Source organism: Zingiber officinale, chromosome 10A, assembly GCF_018446385.1.
Source record: "Zingiber officinale cultivar Zhangliang chromosome 10A, Zo_v1.1, whole genome shotgun sequence".
NCBI lineage: Eukaryota > Viridiplantae > Streptophyta > Magnoliopsida > Zingiberales > Zingiberaceae > Zingiber > Zingiber officinale.
Window position 1 is genome coordinate 96,374,847 of NC_056004.1, and position 23,741 is coordinate 96,398,587.

The following is a 23,741-nucleotide window of genomic DNA, read 5'->3' on the forward strand; positions in this document are numbered from 1 at the left end:
CTAGCATTTGAGTCTAATAATTTCATTGTTTTATTTCTTTCATACTCAAATATCTTCATGATGTCAGTCTTGATTGTGTTCCGGGAAACAACTTTAAATATTGGTTGCAATGCATAAGAGTATCTTCTAAAGCCAACATGATCAACCATAGATAACGGGTACTCATGCAATATAATCATATTTGCAAGCTTTGCCCTTGCTTGATCTTGGTTGAAATGGTATGTCCCAAGTTGCGTTGTCCCATCATTGGATTTTGTTGGCTGCAATAGAGATTGTTGTATGGTGTTTTGTTTTTTGTGCAAGCATGTTTTCATGTGGTCAAGTAAATGTTTGGTACCATTCTTAGTCTCACCACCTAAGGTCTTCTTACAATCATTACAAATCGCATTCCATTTTCCATCAATTAATTTTTTCTCGAAATGATCCCATGCAATAGATCTAAATTTTCTTTTCTTTTCACCATTTGTACCCGAAATTTCAACATCTAAAGTGTTATTTAGAGTTGCTTCATTTGCCTCTATTGGAACACTCTCATTTTGCGAATGCGATTCAGTCGCTGCATGAATTTCACTTCCCACAGTTGGAGTAGTTAGCATAGCACCCTCAACCTCGTTATCATTAATTTCCATCTGAAAGGATATATCATAATATCAAAAAATCATATTCTACTCATCCACATAATCCCTACATTAACAAAATAAGGTAATGTTATAGATGAGTTTTTTTTAGGAACATACTTTTAAAGAAAAGTCTTCTTAATTGATTGATATCCTTAATCATTATAAAAGTAGCACAATCTATATTCTATTAGTTAGTCCCTTAGAGTTGTTGAGTGATGCAAGTGTGTGGTAACCCACCCCACTACATCTAGCAAACGTGCTAAAACGCACAAATTTCTGGCTCATGCGCATAGCCTACTGTCCACAAAAGTGGAAGGAGTTTAGGAGTGAAGGAACTAACACGGGAGAGAAATCCACGGTCAGATTTCGGACCCTAAAACGCTTGGCAAACTGAGCATGTGCATCGAGGTGAGAACAGTGATTCTAACAACTTTGGCTAGCAAGTGTTGATGACAAAAACTAGAAATATGGCTCACCTCACTGATAACGGGAGCAAGTGTTGATGACATAGAAGGATCGGAGGATGTGTAGGCTGACAACGCCGACGGAAGACTAGAGCACAGATCACACTTGGACGGGAGGTAGGGAGCGATCAACGATGACGGAAGGCTAGAGAGGCCGGACCGCCGGAGGCGTTGCCACGTCGAAAGGAGCGGCGTCGACGGAGATCGACAGGACGAAGGGAGCGGCGTCAGTGGAGATGGATGCGCGAAGGGATGGCGTGACGGCGTCGAAATGTCGAATGGCCGAATGGGTGAATGCCGTAGGGTTTTCTGTTGAGGATTGAGGAATTAGAGATTTTTTTTTTATCACACTTTTATTATTATTATTATTATTATTATTATTAAAACCGGGGCGGGTTCGGGGATGGGGATAGCATACCCATACCCGCCCCGATTTAATTTCGGGGATTTTAAAAATCCCCGAACCCGAACCCATACCCAAATTAATTCCCCAAACCCGCCCCCATTTCGGGTTTTCCCCATGGGGCCCCGAACCCATGGGGAAAATTGCCACCCCTAGTTGTGTATCTTCTCAAAAGTAAGGATGGAGCTATAGAGAAATTTGCTCTCTATAAGAATGAGGTTGAAAACCAACTTAATAGGAAAATTAAGGTGGTTCGAAGTGACCGTGACGGTGAATATGTGTCACCGTTTGCTGAGTTGTGTGCTGAACATGGGATCAGACACGAAACAACAGCTCCTTATACTCCTCAGCAAAACGAAGTTGCTGAGCGAAAGAATCGAACTCTAAAGGAGATGATGAATGCTCTTCTATTGAGCTCTGGATTATCAGAGTCCATGTGGGGGGAAGCTGTGTTAACAGCTAATTACCTTTTAAATAAGGTGCTCCAGAAGAAAATAGATAAGAGCCCTTATGAGTTGTGGAATGGAAGACAACCGTCCTACAAATATTTACGAAGTGGGGGTGTCTTGCCAAAGTATTGTTGTCTGATCCGAAAAGAATTAAGATATGACCAAAGGTTGTTGATTGCATATTTATTGGATATGCACAAAACAGCACTGCGTATAGATTTTGTGTGTATGAGTCACACATACCGGAGATACACAAGAACTCGATAATCGAATCGAGAAATGCCTCATTCTTCGAGCATGTGTTTTCATATAAGACCCGAGAGGATGCTAGCTCCTCAAAACAGGCAAACGAAACACAAGGCGAAGAAGAAAATGATGATGACGAGGAACCCGTGGAGGTTGAGCCTAGATAGAGCAAAGAGCTCGGGTAGAAAAATCCTATGGATCGGATTTTATCACTTTCATGTTGGAGAGAGAGCCCCGAAGTTACTCAGAAGTTGTAGACTCTTCTGATGGATCTCACTAGAAAGAGGCAATTGCATCTGAGATAGAATCTATCTTAAAAAATCACACTTGGGAACTTGTGGATCTTCCTCCTGGAAGTAAACCACTAGGTTGCAAGTGGATCTTCAAGAAGAAAATGAAATCAGATGGCACGATCGATAAATACAAGGCCAGATTGATAATAAAAGGATATCGACAACGAGAAGGCCTTGATTACTTCGATACATACTCTCCGGTGTCGAGAATAACTTCCATTAGAGTATTATTGGCTATTACCATTCTATGGAATCTCGAAATGCATCAAATGGATGTAAACACAACCTTTCTAAATGGGGATTTAGAAGAGGAAATCTACATGGACCAATCTGAGGGGTTTTCTATGCCAGGACAGAAAAACAATGTCTATAGATTGGTGAAGTCATTATATGGCTTGAAACAAGCACCAAAGCAATGGCATGAGAAATTTAATAATGTCATGAAAGAATGTGGATTCAAGATCAATGAATGTGATAAATGTGTCTACATGAGAGTCACAGAGAGTGACTATGTCATCTTGTGCCTCTATGTAGATGACATACTTATCATTGGGAGTAATGATAAGATAATCAAATCCACTAAAAACATGTTGAACTCAAGATTTGACATGAAAGACATGGGCCTAGCTGATGTGATTCTAGGAATCAAAATTTTTAGAACGACAGAAGGACTTGTTCTTAGTCAGTCTCATTACGTGGACAAGATTCTTGTGAAATTCACCAAGGGTGATACTACGTTGGCACGAACGTCGATAGATACGAGTCAACATCTATCAAAAAATCAAGGTGAAAGTATCTCTCAGATAGAGTACTCTCGAGTAATTAGAAGTCTGATGTACTTGATGAGTTGTACACGACCAGACTTGGGCCACGCAGTAAGCAAACCGAGTAGATACACGAGTAATCCCGGTGTTGAGCACTGGAAAGGAATAACAAGAGTACTGAGGTACTTGAGGTATACTCGTGAATTTGCACTGCACTATACAAGATATCCTGCTCTGATCGAAGGATACAACTATGCGAGTTGGATATCTGATATAAAAGTCTCTAAGTCTACGAGTGGATATGTCTTCACTCTAGCAGGTGCAGCCATTTCTTGGAAATCTTCTAAGTAAACCGTAATAACCAGATCCACGATCGAATCTGAGTTTGTAGCTCTTGACAAGTGTGGTGAAGAGGCTGAATGACTATGACAATTCTTAGAAGATATTCCATGATGGCCGAAACCAGTGCCGGCGATTTGCATATATTGCGATAGTCAATCAACAATCGGTCGGGCACAAAGCCATCTGTATAATGGTAAGTCTAGACATATACGTCGTAGACATAATATCATTAGACAACTACTCTCAACGGGAGTTATCACTGTTGACTATGTGAAGTCAAAAGATAACCTAGCGGATCCGCTAACCAAGGGGTTAAATCGAGAGTTAGTTGCAAGCTCATCAAGAGGAATGGACTTGATGTCGTTGTCAGCGATCAGTGCAGAGGGCACCCAACCTATGCTGACTGGAGATCCCAAGAACTAGGTTCAAAGGGATAACTAATCTGCACTGACTAGACACACTGTAGGGGGGATAGCCCAATGAAACAATGACTAGACCAGAGTAAGTCGATGAGCTTTTAATGATCAAGAAGAGTAGATGGCAACTCTTGAGGGATCACATATGTGAGAAAGAAGTGGGGCCGCTTCGAAGAGAATTGGAGGCACAATTCTTAGAGCTTCTCACAGAACCAGGCGTGTTCATGGCCAAGAACGAACACACTCATGAGAACTGAGTTGTATCAGAGAGAGTCTTGGGTGAGATTTGTCACTACTTACACAAATGACATTATAGTTCAAGAATATCGTGTCTACTATCAGCCAGTAAGCAACCAGATCTTCACAAGGGAAGGTTCAAAGGGTAAAACCTACCAATCCTATACTTGACTCAACTGCTGAATGCTATCACTTACCCTATCTCCATTCATGTGGGGGATTGTTAAATACGTGAATGGAGAAGAAATGGAATAGGAAAGAGGTTCCATTGTGAATGGGACTTTAGTCCCACATTGGAAGTTTCAAGGCACTTTTATTGGTTTATATTGATTCACATACATTGAGGTTGTGAACAAATGCATGGGGAGAGGCTCTCTATCATGCGTGGGTTCGCAGGGGGGGTGCAAATTCAGGGCCCGGAATTTGCACTGAGCCAAGTTGACTCATGTGCAAGCGAGACCTACACATACGAATGTCAGACCAGTCGGGGCAAAATTTGCCCCAACTGGAATAACCAATTATATCATGGGAAACAGACGACCCGAGTAAGCCTCGAAGCACATCCGGAGGTGGGGGTGAATCTGTTTCAAGGAAACTGCGACTTGCAGGCCTCGATCGATCCTCTCAGCCGATCTACTCGCTCGGCCGATACGACATGCTCGCTCAGCTGAGCAGCTCATTCGGCCCATCTGCCCTCTCGATCTTTTCCCCGCTCGAGCTCAGCTGTTCGCCTGACCGGCTCCTGTCTGCTTCGACTGATCTGCCGCCCGTCCTGTCTGCTGCCCGGTCTGCCTTCTGACAGACCTATTTTCCTGATTTGTCTGTTTCGATCGGTCTGCCTCTCGCTCGACCGGTCTACCTCCTGACAGACCTGTCTTCCTGATCTGTCTGCCTCTCGCTCGGCCGATCTGCTCTGCCTAACCAGCCTCGCGGTCTGCCCGACCTGCCTCTCTGATCTGACGAAGACTTTGCCCGATCAGCCATACTGCTCGGTCGACCTTTCTGATCTGCTACGTCTGCTTGATCAACACAGTGCAGACTGCCTTCATCACTTGGCAGAAACCAGCCCCTATTGGCAGCCTGAGATCATCCGCTCAGGTATTTAAATTCAACTAATACCTCGAAAAATCTCCGGCAATAGATTATTTGTAATCCAACAGGTACATGCCAAATCATGCAATGACTCCCCATGTATCTGGCACCACCATTAACAGCCAAGTAGGTTTTCTTGGCAGTTTCTTCGGCCACATATAATTTGCTTCTTCTTTCCTTGGAAAATTTTGTTGGACTTGATGATTAATTAACTTGGTTAAATTATCTAAATTGTGCAGTTGAGATATGCGGATGGAGTGAAAGACACACTCGATAAGTACTTCAAAGGACAGGAATTTTTAGCTCAAGACTACATTCTCAAGGAGGGAAAGCTTGCGAGCCAATACCAATGAAACGAATGATGACCTCTCTTTTATATATCTTCTCAGTTTAAGAATGTTTGCATGTTGAGTTATGGAGTTTCTGCAACTAGTATTACAATAAGAGGAGATGAATTGTTGCTTTGATCGTTACGCTTGACCATAAACGACTTTTATATATTGATTATTATATTGAGATGATACTAAATGTAATAATTAAAACATATTAAAGGTTTTTAATTTACCATTGTCCAGTTAATCTAAGGATACGATTAAAGAGTAATTTTTTTTATTTAAAAGAGTATCTATAAATCTATTTTTCTTTTTTAAAAAAATATCCCTAAAAATAGTACTTAAACAGGGAAATAGATAATTTGACTAATCTTATTTGTAAGAAAGTTCTCTAAAAGGAAAAAACCCATATTTAGTTTAAAAAAAAGAAAAATAATAAAATCTATAAACTTAAACTTAAATTAATAGAAAAATCATTTTGAAAAGTATTTAACAATGTCAAAACAATTATATTTATATATATTTATATATTTCTAATTCATTAGCTAATTATAAGCGTAATAAACAATAATTAAAATCTGAAAGTAAAAAAAAATTAAAATTAACAACATCAATAAAAAGATATGAGCCTAAATCTAAATTTATATAAAAACATTATTTTAGTAAAGTATTTAAAAAAATGTTCATTTGGTAAATAATAGTAAAGTATTAAAAATCTCATCCCTTTGTTTAAATTGGATATCATATTGCTAATAATCAGTATTATTACGTGAAAACGGAAAAAAAAAATTATTACAATTAATTATAAAAAATTAATCTTCTTACATTTTTATCTCTAAAATCATACATCAATCTTTTATAATTAATCTAGAGATGTAGCGGTCTTTACCGATACATTACATTCGGATCCTGTAACACGTTCCTTCTGAGAAACAACTTAACATTAGCACACAATAGTTTAATTGATCCATTAATTGAACATCTATCATAAATTAACGCTGCTTGGCAACCTATCACAGCCCTCTTCTTTTATCTGGGCTTGAGACCGACTATGACTGATTCGTTATGGGCAAAATTTCAAACTAGTAAAAACTAAAAGAAATTAATTTTCACCTATAAAAATTAAAAATTATTAATCCAATCTAAATTCCACAAATAAAAAATTAAACATTATTAGCCCAATTTAATTTAGTTAGTAAAAAAAATAGAAGTACCGGTTAAAATAACTTTTTGATTAAAATTTGTTTTAATTAATAATTTTAAATATTTTCCAACCAAATTAACTTTCCAAAATAAATTAATAATTATATTTTATTTAATAAATACTATATTTATGTATATATATAATATATTAATACTTACCTTTCCTCCTTCGCTGCCCCTTGAGTCTTTCCAAACCACAATTGCCCTCAACTAGTACTCTTCTATCTTTCTATTTGTCTTTTTTTTCTCTCTATAAATTGACACTCCGCTACATTTCGTCACATCGCTCAATATCTCTTATCCTCGTACACGATTGCTACACTGGTAATTAAGGAAGATGGCGACGCTCAGCGCTACAGCATCCACAGTCGACGGAACGGGCTCCAGGACGCTCCATGTAATCCCACTACTCGATCGGGTTATTTAATTTGCCGCCATAACACCATGGCATGCATGTATCTGATTATATTTTATCATAACCGTACGTGCACTGCAGGCTAATTCATCAGACAGCAAGAAGATCGTCGGTGTTTTCTACAAGGCCAACCAGTACGCTTCCCTGAATCCTGAATTTGTAGGGTGCGCTGAATCCGCCTTGGGCATTCGGGACTGGCTAGAATCGAAAGGCCACCAGTACATTGTAACTGATGACAAAGAAGGCCCAAATTATGGTTCGTATGCTTAATTTCTCTGATTGTTAGTCATCGAATTGGAACGGATATTGGGCTAATTTAATTTAGCTGCTTTATTTTCTCATGGCAGAGTTAGAGAAACACATTCACGACATGCATGTTTTGATCACGACTCCCTTCCATCCGGTTTACGTGACCGCGGAGAAGATAAAGAAAGCTAAAAACCTGCAACTTCTTCTGACCGCTGGGGTTGGCTCGGACCACGTCGATCTGAAAGCGGCAGCCGACGCAGGAATCACTGTAGTAGAAATCAGCGGAAGCAATGCTGTCTCGGTGGCAGAGGATGAATTGATGCGAATTCTCATCCTCGTCCGGAACTTCTTGCCTGGTTATCGTCAGGTGATCGACGGTGACTGGAACGTCGCAGGCATCGCGCACAGGGCTTACGATCTTGAGGGTAAGACTGTCGGCATTATCGGGGCGGGGCGCATCGGGAAGCTTTTGCTTCAGCGCCTGAAGCCTTTCAACTGCAATCTGCTTTACCATGACCGCCTCACGATTTCACCTGAACTGGAGAAAGAGACAGGAGCTAAGTTTGAGGAAGATCTTGATGTAATTCTCCCAAAGTGTGACATCGTCGTCATAAACACGCCTCTTACCGAGAAAACCAGGTCTATTTTTTTTTTTTTGTTCCTTCCGATGACTGATCAGACATTGGATCGACGACTCCAGAAATTAATGCTCTCTCTGTTTCCTTCAGAGGAATGTTTGATAAGGAGAGGATCGGGAAGTTGAAGAAGGGAGTTCTCATCGTGAATAATGCTCGAGCTGCTATCATGGACACCCAAGCAGTCATAGATGCTTGCTCTAGTGGGCACATTGCAGGTTCATATGATAACTATCCGATCCGTTGAAAAAATGAATCAGATCAGAAGATTTAATTTTCTAATTTTATTGCTAAATAAATGAATCCATCCATCTTGCTCTGATCATTCAGGTTATAGTGGCGACGTTTGGAATCCCCAGCCAGCTCCCAGAGATCATCCATGGCGGTACATGCCAAACCACGCAATGACTCCCCATGTATCTGGCACCACCATTAACAGCCAAGTAGGTTTTCTTGGCAGTTTCTTCGGCCACGTACATTCAATTTGCTTCTTCTTCCTTGGAAAATTTTGTTGGACTTGATGATTAATTAACATGGTTAAATTATCTAAATTGTGCAGCTGAGATATGCGGATGGAGTGAAAGACACACTCGATAAGTACTTCAAAGGAGAGGAATTTCCAGCTCAAAACTACATTGTCAAGGAGGGAAAGCTTGCGAGCCAATACCAATGAAACGAATGATGACCTCTCTTTTATATATCTTCTCAGTTCAAGAATGTTTGCATGTTGAGTTATGGAGTTTCTGCAACTAGTATTACAATAAGAGGAGATGATTTGTTGCTTTGATCATCAGAAATGACTTTTATATATTGATTATTATATTGAGATGATACTAAATGTAATAATTAAAACAAATTAAAGGTTTTTAATTTACCATAGTCCAGTTAATCTAAGGATATGATTACCAATCTGGCCTTATATTTATCGATCGTGCCATCTGATTTTATTTTCTTCTTGAAGATCCACTTGCAACCTAGTGGTTTACTTCTCGGAGGAAGATCCACGAGTTCCCAAGTGTGATTTTGCAAGATAGATTCTATCTCAGATGCAATTGCCTCTCTCCAGTGAGGTCCATCAGACGAGCTTACTGTTTCTGAGTAACTCTGGGGCTCACTTTCCAGCATGAAAGTGATAAAATATGATCCGTAGGATTTTTCTACCTGAGCTCTTTTACTCCGTCTAAGCTCAATCTCTACTGGTTCATCATCATCTTCTTTGTCTTGTGTTTCATATGCCTATTTTGAGGAGCTAGCATCCTCTCGGGTCTTATACGGAAACACATGCTCAAAGAACGAGACATTTCTCAATTTGATTATCGAGTTCTTGTGTATCTCCGGTATGTGTGACTCATACACACAAAATCGATAAGCACTGTTATTATGTGCATATCTAATAAATATGCAATCAACCGTCTTTGGTCGTATCTTAATCCTTTTCAGATCAGGTACCAACACTTTGGCAAGATACCCCCACATTCGTAAATATTTGTAGGACGGTTATCTTCCATTCCACAACTTATAAGGGTTCTTATCTATTTTCTTCCGGGGCACGTTATTTAAAAGGTAATTAGCTGTTAACACAGCTTCCCCCCACATGGACTCTGGCAATCCAGAGCTTAATAGAAGAGCATTCATCATCTCCTTAAGAGTTTGATTCTTTCGCTCAGCAACTCCATTTTACTGAGGAGTATATGGAGCTATTGTTTCGTGTCTGATCCCATGTTTAGCACACAACTCAGCGAATGGTGACACATATTCACCGCCTTGGTCACTTCGAACCACCTTAATTTTCCTATTAAGTTGGTTTTCAACCTCATTCTTATAGAGAGCAAATTTCTCTATAGCTTTATCCTTACTTTTGAGAAGATACACATAACAATATTTTGTGTTATCATCTACAAAAGTGATGAAGTATTTATTACCACCACGTGTTGGTGTACCTTTTAGGTCGCATACATCAGTGTGGATTAGGTCAAGTGGTTCATTATTTCTTTCAATATGTTGAAAGGATGACCTTGTCATTTTCGCTTTAACACAAATCTCACACTTGTGTTTTGGGTCAAGGTAGAATGTAGGTATGCTTTGCATGTTTATTAATCTACGCAACACATCGTAGTTAACATGTCCTAGTCTATCATGCCACAAACACGAAGACTCAAGCATATAAGTGGAAGAGCTTTCATTTTTATTTATCTTGGGTCTAATGGTCATTACATTGAGCTTAAATAACACATCAGATACATAGCCTCTTCCTACAAACATTCCATTTTTGGACAATACAATTCTGTCCGACTCAAAAATAATGCGAAAGCCATGCTTGCTTAACAGTGATCCGGACACTAGATTCTTCCGAATCTCCGGAACATACAGCACATTGTTCAGAGTGAGGTCCTTGCCCGAGATCATCTTCAGCACCACCTTTTCTTGGCCCATGATGTCCGAGGTTGCTGAGTTCCCCATGAACAGTTTGTCTCCAGTGACTTCCTCGAAGTTGTGGAGCAGCTCCTTGTTGTAGCACACATGTCTAGTGGCTCCAGTATCGATCCACCATTACCATGGGTTTGAACCGATCAGGTTCAACTCAGAGACCACAACGCAGAGGTCGTCCATTTCTGGTCTCTCGTTCAGGTTGACCTCTTGCTTCTTCTTCGGCTTTCTGCACTCCGAAGATTTGTGACCCACTTTGTCACAGTTGAAGCACTTCCCAGAGAACTTCTTCTTGCTGATGCCTCCTCTGAGTCCTATCTTGGAAGACTTGGGGTTCTTCCGCTTCGAGCTTTGACCGAACTCGACCACGTTGGCTTTCACAGTAGCCTGAGAGAACAGTTTCCTCTCTGAACTCTTGTTGTCTTCTTCGATGCGAAGTCGAACAATGAGTTCCTCCATATTCATCTCCTTCCGCTTGTGTTTCAGGTAGTTCTTGAAGTCCTTCCAGCCGGGAGGCAGCTTCTCAATGATAGCAGTCACCTGGAAGGTTTCACTCAGAACCATCCCTTCTGATTAGATCTCGTACAAGATCACTTGAAACTCCTGGACTTGGCTGATCACCGTCTTGGAGTCAACCATCTTGTAGTCCAGGAATCGACCCACGATGAACTTCTTTGCCCCTGCATCCTCCATCTTGTATTTCTTGTCCAGAGACTCCCACAGCTCCTTAGTCGTTCTCTTCATGCTATACACAGCGTATAGCGAGTCGGCAAGGCAGTTGAGGATGTAGTTTCGACAAAGGAACTCAGAATGAGTTCATGCCTCCACTGTACTGATGGTTTGCGCATCAGCATCCTCAGTGTGCTTGGGAGGTCCTCGGTCAAGAACCGAGCCAGATTGAGCGTGGTTAGGTAGAAGAGCATCTTCTGCTGCCACCTCTTGAAGTTCAGTCCACTGAACTTCTCTGGCTTTTCCCCATGACTGATTGACACAGTTCCAATCGGGGCGGAGGGGGTCTGCACGTGTTCAGTCTGTTGCACCTCAACATTTCGTTCCGTGGCCATCTAAATAGAATTGAATCTGTTTCAAGATTGTTGGAAACCAAACAATCTGTAGCCAGAGATTTACAGGAAATTAGCTGAATCTAAATACTCGAATTAAATTCAACTCACAGTTAAGATGACCTGAGCAGATAATCTCAGGCTGCCAGCAGGGGCTGGTTTTCTGACCTCAAAGTCTGAGCAATCAAAGCGTCCAAGAAGACTGAAGGATAGACAGGCAGAGCGGGAGACCGGTCGGGCATATCAGAAGGGCGAGTGGCCGACCAAGCAGATGAAGAGTCCAACCGAGCGGACAAACAGAGCAGCGGACCGAGGCCTGCGATCGATGCAGTTTCCTTGAAATAGATTCGTCCCACCTCCGGCTGTGCTTCGAGGTTTTCTCGGATCGTCTGTTTCCCAGGATACAACGGCAAAACCACGAACGCAACCAAGCACTGGTTGTTCGTGGCGAACTGAGAATGCACCTGAGTGCTATCACAAGTAGTTTAGTCGAGCGGATGCACGACTGAGAGAAAAGAATCGGGGTACGAAGGTGGAGGAATTCTCTTGCTTTTGCTTCGCTTTCGCTTTGCTTTCGCTTTGCTCAAGATCCAGCCTATTTATATAGGAGCTCTCATCTTGCCTGCAATAAATGATCAAATTATGATCATTTAATGCTGAGTTTAATTTCATCATTAATGGGTTTAACGTCTTCATTAATGTCGAGACGTTACAAAATCATTATTAATGAGATTAATGTCGCCATTAATATTGAGACGTTACGAAATCATCATTAATGAGTTTAATGTCGACATTAATGTCGAGACGTTACGGAATCAACATTAATTTCACATTAATGCTTCCATTACACCCTTGAGCAAGATTCAAGTGGCAATATGTTGGTTCATTCTTTAGGGTAAATTTTACCTCAATCGGTCTAACATTCGACATGCGCAAGTCGTGCTCGCGCAGGAGTCAACCTTGGTTCAGTACAATCCGGGCCCTGGATTTGCACCCACCCCTGCGCACTCACGCGTGAGAGAGTCTCTCCCCATGCATATGTTTACAATGCATGTATCATAATTTAAACTAACAATAAAGCCAAGAGGCTTCTAATGTGGGACTAAACCCATGCACAATAGAATCTCTTCGTCTCCACCTCTTTATTCCATTTACATTTCCAACATCTTTTATTATTTCCGCTGCATTACTCATCGTGTTTTTAATTTCGAAATACGTGAAAGTCACGAGCGCTATTCACCCCCCTAGTGCGGTCTCGATCCAAGATGATAATGTCTATAAAATACCCACTGGCGTAGCCATAATCTTCAACTGTCCTAGGTCAAAAAAAGCTGGGCTTAAACATGTGTCATGTTTAAATAGGTGCCAATTTATTCTTAAACATGTGTTGAGGTCTAAAATTGGTGGCTACTTGTTGGGCTGCACTGGGTTGGAGTCCAGCAAAGCCTGGCCTTGTCTACGCCATAAATAGGTTGAGGCCTAAAATTTCTGGGCCGGAGCTCAGGAAAGTCCAACCCTATCTATGCCATTGAAAATACCTGGTAACAAATTCACCTAGAACATTCACATATTTCGTAAGTTTGCTTTACATTACTTTATGCTTTATGTGTTTATTTTATTAGTTTTTTAGTTTCAACATTCTCTCCATCTGATTTACCTCATCTTTGAGCTCACTTAGAACCTACCAATTCTTCAAACTATTTATCTTAATACATTATTTGAATCAGGTTCTTAGGCTGAAGAGTGCTATGGCTAATATCTATCAGAAGCTCAAGGTAGCATATACATTGATTATAATAAAGAGAGGACATCCTTGGAAATTTCAATTTGCTTGTTTAATCGAGATTTGGTGGTGAGGGTTAAAGAAAAAAGTTTTTTTTTGTGAGATCTATACTTACCTATACATATATCTCCTTTGCATATCATTTTTTATTTTATTTTTTCCAATAAATGTAGAGACAACCTGCCTTACCATTCTTATTTGTGCCAATCTTTACCATCTTGGAGGAATTTTCATTTCAAATTTTTGACCTTGCTATACTATATTTTGAATCTTGCGATATCATTTTCATTTCTATGATTTACTTTTGCATATAAAATTTCTTTCTGTTTTATCTTTTCTTCTGATGTATCTAAAAAGATAATTGTATTTTGCATTTACATGCTATTAAAGATCTACAGTCATATTTTCAGCATCAGGTCTCTCTTCTTATTTAGCCCATGGGTATATCCTCCGTATTAAAGTCCTCCAAAGTTGCTAGTTCCTAAGCTCATATCTTTATCATCTTGGAGGAATTTTCATTTCAAATTTCTGACCTTGCTATACCATGTTTTGAATCTTGCGATATCTTATTATTTCTACGATTTACTTTTGGATGTAAAATTTCTTTTTCTTCTCCTGAGTTATCTAAAAAGATAACTATATTTTATATTTGCAGGTTATAAAGAATCTACATATTTGGCATCAAATCTTTCTTCTTATTAAGCCCATGCTTCAGCTATATCCTTCCTATGTAAGTCCTCCAAATTTTTAGTTCTCTTGTGTCACAGTAGGTGATATTTAGGCTGATTTGAAAAAAATATATACTTTTTAGATTCACTAATAAATAAATAAAGCTTATAAACCTTCATTTTCCTTTTGCAAAAGTTGGTTCAAAATTTCAGTAAAATGAAACTATAACCAATTGGGTGTACTAAAAATTTTATAGCATATGTATTTAAAATTTTAGTATTGGAAAAATATATATTACTTAAATTTTGGTATATTAAAATTTTGATATACTAAATTTTTAATATGATATAAATTTCATATCATTGGTATTAAAATTGTTCAATGTTTTATATTTTCGGTATACTAAAATTATAAAAGAATAAAAAATATACTTACCCAATAGTCTATTGAAATTGTTAGGTATTTCATTATTTTTGTATATATCAAAATATCAAAATATTAAATCTCATACCAATACAAATATAAAAATTTCAATATAATATTATATGTACTAAAATTTTTGATATACTATTACTATCAATATATGTCAGTTACTTTTGCATGCTAAATTTCTTTTTCTTTTCTCCTATTATCTAAACAGATAACTGTATTTTACATTTGTAGATTATAAAGAATCTATATATTTGACATCAAATCTCTCTGCTTATTCAGCCCATGCTTCAGCTATATCCTTCCTATGAAAGTCCTCCAAAATACTGTAGGTGATATTTAGGCTTATTTGAAAAAAACATATATATACTTTTTAGATTCACTAAAAATAAATAAATAAAGCTTATAACATGCATAAACATCTAAAGAAAATCTTAATTTTTAATTATTTTATTTCTGAATTGATCTATAAAATCTTCATTTTCCTTTTACAAAAAAATGAAACTATAACTAATTGGGTGTATTAAAAATTTTATATCATATTATTTAAAATTTTAGTATTAGAAAAAAATATATTACTTAAATTTTGATATATTAAAATTTTGATATATAGAATTTTTAATATGATATAAATTTCATATCATTTGTACTAAAATGGTTAAATGTTTTAGTATTTTCAGTATACTTAAATTATAAAAGAAAAAAAAATTATATTTACCTAATTGTCCATTGAAATTGTTAGATATTTTATTATTTTTGTATATATCAAAATATTAAAATATTAAATTTCAGAAATTTTAGTATAATATTATATCGTACCGAAATTTTTAATATACTATTAATATATATATATATATATATAAAAACTTTTTTCACCCTTATGGTCTTCTTTATTGATTCAATTGAATTATTTTAGTCCCCATGTTTTTTTTTGGCACAATGCCCACATCTTCTGTGGTCAATTAATGATGTTGGATCTGCCATCTGGTTTATATTGAGCCAAGTATCATTCAACTCCATGTAGCATTTTGTCTTGGCCCATGTGGGACCGGAGTGCTGTCTAGAATCCACTTGACACTTACGTTTGGCATTTACCTATTCCTTAAATATAACACAACCTATAATACTTTCTAATTTCGTATTTGATTTTACTTTTAAGATACTGGGAATTAAGACTTATACCTACGCTTCACTTTAAAAAATATCAACTTTTTAGTTAATCAGATTTTATATTATTTATAAAAAACTGATTTTTCTTGTTTTAAATTTTTAGAATTTTAAGTCTTTTTTATATATATTTTTAAATTATGGGGCCAAAAAGACTAGTTAAACTTGTCTGTGCCAGCCCACCCAACTCATCTCCTTTTTAATTAATGTTGAATTTTATTCAATCGTAGTTCTCCCAACTACTGTGTTCCTTCTTCTCAATTACGGCCTTGGTTGGTTGAGTGTAATTTTGATTCATCATTGTTTTTTCTCACATTCGCTCGGTTTGTTCAGTGAAAATGCATTATTAAATCTTTTTAATTATTGTTGAACTTTGTTTCATCATCATCCCAACTACTGTATTCATTTTTTTTGTTATCGACTACTGCATTCACTCGGGGTTGTTAGTGAAAATGTATTATTTTCCTTCTGTACATAAAATTTAATTTTGAATATCAATATATTCTAAAAGAAACTTCAATCGGTAGAATAGGGAATACTTAGCATCCATACCGAGCCATGTGCTCGGATAAAAGACCATTAACTGATTTTTAAGTAGATTAAATGTACTCATAATAAAAATTAGTAAAATGTTTATATAAAAAAAGCGTATTAGTTAGTTATTGGTGTAATTAGAATAATTAAAACGTGACGAAACAAGAAAAAGTTCATAATGTTATCATTTAAAGAAGATAATCCTTAAATATTAGTTTATTTATCACTTAGCTGATAAACCTATTGTCAAATCCAACAAATGATAGAACAAAAAGATGAAATAAAAATATAATCAGGCAGGCCATAGATTTGAGGATACAAGTAGATAAAAGATATTGCAATTGTTCAATTAATTAAAACAAGTTTTTTACAAGTGAAATATCCTATAGCCAACAAACTGACCATACCAACTGTAACAAGAAATATTGTATAACTTATATATACCCACATCAATGCTATAAAACATCACAAATGTAGAATATAAATATATATATATATATATATATATATATATATATATATATATATATATATATATATATATATATATATATATATTAAAGATGGAGAAGAAAGACCAAATAGTGCTATACCGAATACAAGTGAACAAGGTGTGCAAAGAATTCTTAGCTGTGTTTCATTTTGGAAGCGCATATAGGGGAGTATAGATTATGTATCCGTGGTCGCGGACGACGGTCCAATTAGCAGTCCGGGGCAACAATCACGGAAACGGACCAATGGGGAATTGCTCAACTAGCTTGGCTCTCAGATCCTTTCTCAAGATTTTGCCGGATGGTGCCTTGGGGATGACTTCAGTGAAGAAAACCTTGCTGATTCTTTTGTAGAAAACCACCTGCAAGGAATGAAGTTCAATCAAGATATTACTAACAACAATGGAATCTGGCAGCATTCTTGATAAGGTAATTTTAAAAGGTGATAGTGTAATTATTTTTTGTTTAGTTGGCACCAGATTAATGCTGGGCTGACCGACCCGCCCACGGAAGTTTCCCACCGGTCATAGAGAAATTCATCCGTTAATTCGTCAAAGCTGATACTCGATCCTTAGATGTCTGAGAAACTGAGAAGGCGTCTTGCCGGTGCACCATTGCCCCGAGGGATTAGAAGTGTTATTTAAACTATCCAACAAGATTCATTCACAGTTTAATAAGAAATAAAAATGATTACAACTGGTTCTAGGGTCCACCTACTGAGCTCCATCAAAGCCTGCTAGAAATATTTAACTCGACTAGATGTGATGGTACATAATTTATATATATATAACCAGCCTAGCTACAACCCAAAGGGAATTATTGGAAGGTGAATCCAATCAAGACAAGCTTTAATTCATCTGTCAAAATTTAATCAAGGGGCCCTCTATGCCTCCATATAAATCACGTTTAAATTATTGTGTCCATAACCTAGCTCACCCATGCCCTTGCACAAAGCTACAAGGGACAAGTAGGTGCGTATGGTCCAGCTCATTCATGGCCATCCTTATTCCTTCCTTTCTTATTCATTCCCCATGCTTATCAATCAATAATGCAATCTAACAACATTACTATCTAATAAAATTTGGATCTATATGTGACCAATAAATGCGATGTAAAAATATAATAAATATGCACACCAAATAAAAAAGACTAAAGAAAACATGATAAAAGATAGATATATAGTCGACCAACTTAGCGGGATAAGAGATTGTTTGGATTTGTAAGGTCGACAAATTCATGAGAAGTTGTGTAATGTTTTACCTGTCTGGAGATGTACTGCTTGATCTCATCTTCGGTAATTTTTGAGCCATTGGACCGCACAACAAAAGCGACAGGAACTTCCCCAGCAACTTCATCTTTCATCCTGCAAAATCAAAGCCCCCAACAGGTCAATTATTATTAAATCAGTGCTTGTAGATCTTGTGCGTGAATTAGGCAAGGCAATTGAAACAAACAATGTGTTGTGGAGCAGACTCACGGGACAACAGCTGCATCGGCGATTTTAGGGTGGGTAACAAGTAGTGCTTCAAGCTCAGCCGGGGCGACCTGGAAGCCTTTGTATTTGATGATTTCCTTGAGCCGGTCGACGATGAAGACCTCATCGTCGTTGTCCACGTAACCAACATCCCCGGTGTGCAGCCACCCATCCTTGTCAATGGTGTTCCTTGTTGCCTCTGGATCATTGATATAACCTGAATAGCTTACTGAATCAGTTATAGTTTCTTGAAGTTCAAAAGAAATATTGAGGTCAACCTTGTTTTGACTTCCTCAAAATTATGGAATTCCCAAAATCTACTTCAGGGTTTTAAAATGATCAAAATATCATCTAGAGATTTAAAACTGCCGTCATTTCTCCCTTAATCATTGGCCCTATCACTTTATTTAATTGAAAATTGATGTGATACATACATAGCATATTATAAAATAACAGTAGTTGACTAAGACATTGCACCAAACAAGCATTGTCGTTTGACAGGAATTGTTTTTGTGGAATATTAAACAACACATATATCTACGAATGAGTCTAAGAGAAAACATATAGAATTAAGAATTTAACCAGAGTCAAACCAACTAACCAAGCTAGTTAGGTTCAATGTCAACATTTTTCTTTAGGAATGAAAGAATAACCATGGCAAAGTCAATTGAAGATAACTGAAAGCTATATATGCAAAGCAAACAATCTGTTCAGGCTATTCCTGGAAAGAACCATAAACTTGTCCATCTCAAATATCAATCAGCCAGAAATTTGCATATTAAAGTGGAAAATGATAGGAACCTACCTCCTCTTGCAATTTCTCTAAGATTGTTATTGTTTCAGGGGTCCTAACTTAATGAAGAGTGTAGATTAGTTCAATTGATAAGGATCATTGTAGTATAAAGTTTAAAAATAATGGGGTATTTTAATAATTGTACAACTCTGGAGGTATTTTAGGGGACAAAATGAAATTTTCTCGACCACTAATTAGTGTTTCACCTTTGTCAAGCCTCACAAAATGATAATCTAATCATCTTACCAGGGTTATGCCTCAAATCTAACATGATTGAACTCACATTGAAGAAGATTATTTTAAAAAAGTAGAAAAGGTTAGCCAATTCCTGACTTAGTTTAAGATTGTTGGCCTGTCACATGAAGGGGTGAATTATACATCCATTGTTTCCAATTAGGAATAGACATGCTTGATTAGAACCATCAAACTGGAACTTTGATAGCCATGGCTGACCAGATAACAAAAAGACAGCATCTCGAGCAGGTAATAGAATTGAATAGATGAAGCTAAATCAAATTTGCCACTAATGAAATACTTTGCTATACCATGCTTCTTGAGTAGATGCATATGTATGATATGGGATAATCAAGTGGACATAAGCAACATTTGCCTTGTTATGTGATCTTTTGATTTTAAGGTCCACTATCTAAAAGTATGAACAAGTAATTTATTGAATGAAAAGGAATTTAGCTTCAATGTGTCTCAATCGCATCACATTTTTGGTGAACAACCAGCTACCGAACATTGTATCTAGTCATTAGATTATTTCCGATCTAAGCATGATTTGTTTGGCTTCAAGTTGGTACATGCCCTAACAAAAAATGGAAATCATACGTTTCCCTAAGGGTCCATCCGGTTAATGTGATAGAACATTAGCTCTAGATGCAGAGGTATGGTGGGGTTCCATTTCTTGGACCTTCTTTTCCTCTGTTATTGTTGGATATGCATTCATTATCTTCCTTGTAAGAAGAATAGTGATCTTTTCATTTATCCAATCTAGTTCAGTCTCAAGAGCAACAAATTTCTTGTGAGAACATCATTTTGAAGAACAACAGCTAGTCATCTCGGTATCTAATTGATCATTGGGTCTAACATAAAATGAAATGTCCTCACAAAAATCAATCAAGCGACCTTCTCAGATACCACCCAAACAATCCTCCTCAATTGAAATAGTTTTCCAACAAACACCTCTAACAATCCTCCTATTTTTCTTTGGACTGTAGATTAGGTTACTCAATAGCTCGCACAATGTTTGATCATAACTCTATTCAGAGAATTTAGAATAATCTTTATATAAAATGGACAAAATCTTGCCAGGCCTACTAAACAATCATGGCATAATTGACATTAAAGCATGTTTGAATGGCAAAGTGCAGCATAAATTGTGCCATGCTCTCACCTTTCATGATTTGGGCGCCTCTGATGCAGATCTCGCCTCGTTGGTTCCGCCCCAACGCCGCCCCCGTCTCCGGGTCGACGATTTTCATCTCAGCGTTCCTCACGACGGTTCCGCAGGCGCCGGACTTCACCTCGAACGGGTGCTTGGCAAATGCCAAGCACATCGACAGCACCGGCCCGGCTTCCGTCATCCCATAGCCCTGTCAGATTTGAACAAGACGAAGAAAATTGACGCGTGAGCTCCGGTTCACTGCAAAATCCTTTCGCTAGATGTGTGCCCGAATAGCACGATCTGTTTGAGCCGGAGCTGAGGGGAGCAAGAAATGACTTGCTCCAAGGGCAAGGCATCGCGAAAAGTTGAAGCTTATGCGGTATGATGAAGAAAAGAGTAGAGGCCTCACCTGGCCCAGCCTGGCATTGGGAAGCTTAGCCATGAATTTTTCCTCAACCTCCTTGCCCATGGGGGCGGCGCCGGACATGACCATTCTTATGGATGAGAGATCGAAGCTGTCGACGAGCGGGCTCTTCACGAACTCCAGGACGATGGGCGGCACCAGGGGCGCGATTGTGATCCTGAAGCGCTGGACCAGCTCCAGCAGCGGACCGACCTCGAACCGACGCAGGATGAGGATGGCGGCGCCGACGCGGAGGCTGCAGAGGAGGACAGAGTTGAGGGAGTAGATGTGGAAGAGGGGGAGGACGCAGAGGAGGACGTCGTCGGGACGGAAGTTGAGGTTGGGGTTTTCGCCGTCCACTTGCTGGGCGATGCTGGTGACCAGGCTGCGGTGGGTGAGCATCACGCCCTTAGGCAGCCCGGTGGTGCCCGACGAGTATGGCAGCGCCACCACGTCGTCGGGATCGAACTCGACCGCCGGCAGCGCCCCGGCGTCGCAAGCCAGAAGGTCGGCGAAGGCGTGGCAGCCATCAGGGACGGGCCCATCGCCGACCGCAACGATAATGACGCCGTGATCTGCCGCGTAGTCACGGATCTTGTCCACATAGCAGGACTCAGTGAGTATAAGGCGCGCGCCGGAACCATCCGCCTGCTTGTGGATCTCTCCAGGAGTGTAGAACGGATTCGCCGTGGTGGCGACGGCCCCCCCGAAGGAGGCGGCGAGGAACGCGATGACGAACTCTACAGAGTTACGAAGTAAGATCATGAACACATCTCCCCGCCCGATGCCGACGCTATGCAGCCCCGCCGCGAAGCGGCGGGCGGAGGCTTCCACTTGGGCGTAGGTGAGCACGGTACCGGTGGCGCCGTCGATGACGCACGGCCGGTCGGCGAACTCCGCGAGCCGCTTGAAGCAGTAGGTGTGGAGAGGAATATTGTTGTTGATCTCGATGTCCGGCAGCTTAGATCGGAAAATTGTCTCCTCCGGCCGCGCAACTGAACCCATTTCCACCAGATTCGCCGGTGCGGATTAGAAATCTGCCGACCACCGACGGGGAATACAAGTGGGAAAATTAGAAGGGAAGAAGCGAGGTAGTCTTGATATAACGGTGGAGTAGGTAATGGCATAGCGTAAATCAACACTCCATAGGAGGGCAAATTAGTCATTTAAATACTTGACGACTCTTCGCCGACAATGGCTGGTTTGGCGTTAGGAAACATACGCGGCCAGTACGGTCGCGCCACGTAGACGCTTCCAACGCGGCGAGCTGGATAGCGGATCGGTCCGCTTACCTTTTATCTACCCATCGAAACCGGCTTAATTGGCGTCGGGCCGACCGGTCTAATCAGGGGCGTCAGTGGCTGATCGTACGGTCAGAAATCGGCATAAGTTGCGGTGTCTTTCTCGTGCCGTCATTAGCTGTCTCCCAGAATTTGATCTAACTTTATACGCTTCTTCAATTACACTGATACGAAGGGATCAACTTTATACGCTTGTTCAATTATACAGATACGAAGGGATCAAGTTGTCGGCCAAAAATACTATTAAAATCGTGTTTTTAAATTCTTCTTACAATTAAACTCATTAATTATTATATTATTAATAATTTTTTCAACCAACTTTCATTCCATATATAAACTATATAATATATTAAAAGCTCCTCTTCCATCCAGAATTATTATAATAAATTTTATAATTAAAAATACTTATTCCATTATTGCTATAGAAAAAAAAAGAATTAAAATATCTAGAAATTTCTTTTACAATGTTTAATAAAATAATTTATTATTTTTATTATCTTTTGCATTAAGTATAATATTAATATGAAATCAAAAGACTTGATCGCAATCAGAAAATCATTAATTTCATCATGTATTGTTGAGTTATAAGATTTTAATTCATTATGTTTTCTATCACGGTAATCATAGAGTTATATATCAATAATGTAACAAATTGACTTAAAATTAGAACTTCAACTAGTCTTTCCAAGTTATAGTAAATTTCTAATTTGATTACCTTCTCTACTCGTATCACGTTCACTAGTAGTTGTTATATGCAGAACTTCAATTCTTTAAACAATGTAACTCAGTATGATATTCAAGAAATACGTTAATGAGATTACAAAAGAAATTTAATTTTAAAAAGAATAACCAAATGAATACCTTTAGTTAATCCTAATTGAAGGGCTGTAGTTGGTGGAGAACTCACTTTAGGAAAAAACGTATTAGTAGCTTATATGCCATGGGAAGGTTACAATTTTGAAGACGCAGTACTAATTAGTGAACGTTGGTATATGAAGATATTTATACTTCTTTTCATATCCGGAAATATGAAATTCAGACTCATATGACAAGCCAAGGACCTGAAAGAATCACTAGAGAAATACCACATCTAGAGGCTCATTTACTCCGTAATTTAGACAGAAATGGAGTTGTGATGCTGGGATCTTGGACAAAAACAGGTAATATTTTAGTAGGAAAATGAAGAAAAGAAAGAATGTATATATGCATATGAATAATCTTTTAATAAAAGAGTTTATAATTTATTATAAGATCGTCACATATATTTCTAGCAGCATCATATTATATTATTGTACCTATATATTGTGGATATGTAAGTCATCAATTATTTTTTTAAGTATTGTAACAGTTGTTAAGTATTTGTTAAATTAATAGAAAATAAATAAATAAGGTTGTTAAATTAAAATTAGATTATATTTGAACTAAATTCAATGGCTAAATGTGGATATTAAAATCATATTTGTTCAAATAAGAATTAATTTATATTTGATTTGATCCCATTATAGTTGAATCAAGTGATTGATTAAACAACCCATTTAAAATAAATTAAAATATTTTTAAAAAATATATTCTCTTTCCACTTCCTCTCTTTCATGTACATGCAACATCCCACTATTTACGTCAATTCTTTTTCACATGCTAGCAACTCAATAGGACACG

The 23,741-nt window shown here is 38.3% G+C and overlaps 2 protein-coding genes across 2 annotated transcripts; one reads left to right on the plus strand and one right to left on the minus strand.

Moving 5' to 3' along the window:
• Window positions 1–7,374: 7,374 nt before the first annotated feature.
• On the plus strand, window positions 7,375–8,945 carry LOC122027590 (formate dehydrogenase 1, mitochondrial-like). Its single transcript, XM_042586578.1, has 5 exons — window positions 7,375–7,532; window positions 7,624–8,164; window positions 8,254–8,378; window positions 8,491–8,603; window positions 8,720–8,945. Exons 2-5 carry the CDS (start codon window positions 7,647–7,649, stop codon window positions 8,831–8,833), a joined length of 870 nt encoding a protein of 289 aa, XP_042442512.1. The 5' UTR covers window positions 7,375–7,532; window positions 7,624–7,646; the 3' UTR covers window positions 8,834–8,945.
• Window positions 8,946–16,801: 7,856 nt separating this feature from the next.
• Window positions 16,802–21,858, minus strand: LOC122026937 (4-coumarate--CoA ligase 1-like). The gene is made up of 5 exons (XM_042585692.1): window positions 20,788–21,858; window positions 20,388–20,586; window positions 18,199–18,412; window positions 17,982–18,084; window positions 16,802–17,083 (listed from the first exon to the last, which is right to left on the minus strand). The coding sequence occupies exons 1-5, from the start codon at window positions 21,784–21,786 to the stop codon at window positions 16,952–16,954; spliced, it is 1,647 nt and encodes a 548-aa protein (XP_042441626.1). The 5' UTR covers window positions 21,787–21,858; the 3' UTR covers window positions 16,802–16,951.
• Window positions 21,859–23,741: the final 1,883 nt, after the last annotated feature.

Coding starts and splice junctions, on each gene's coding strand:
- LOC122027590 (XM_042586578.1), top strand. CDS start 7,647: ATGCATGTTTTGATCACGACTCCCTTCCATCCGGTTTACGTGACCGCG. Junction 8,165..8,253: donor CCTCTTACCGAGAAAACCAG/GTCTATTTTTTT, acceptor TGTTTCCTTCAG/AGGAATGTTTGATAAGGAGA. Junction 8,379..8,490: donor CTCTAGTGGGCACATTGCAG/GTTCATATGATA, acceptor CTGATCATTCAG/GTTATAGTGGCGACGTTTGG.
- LOC122026937 (XM_042585692.1), bottom strand. CDS start 21,786: ATGGGTTCAGTTGCGCGGCCGGAGGAGACAATTTTCCGATCTAAGCTG. Junction 20,587..20,787: donor CCAATGCCAGGCTGGGCCAG/GTGAGGCCTCTA, acceptor CAAATCTGACAG/GGCTATGGGATGACGGAAGC. Junction 18,413..20,387: donor AGGCGCCCAAATCATGAAAG/GTGAGAGCATGG, acceptor TAAGCTATTCAG/GTTATATCAATGATCCAGAG.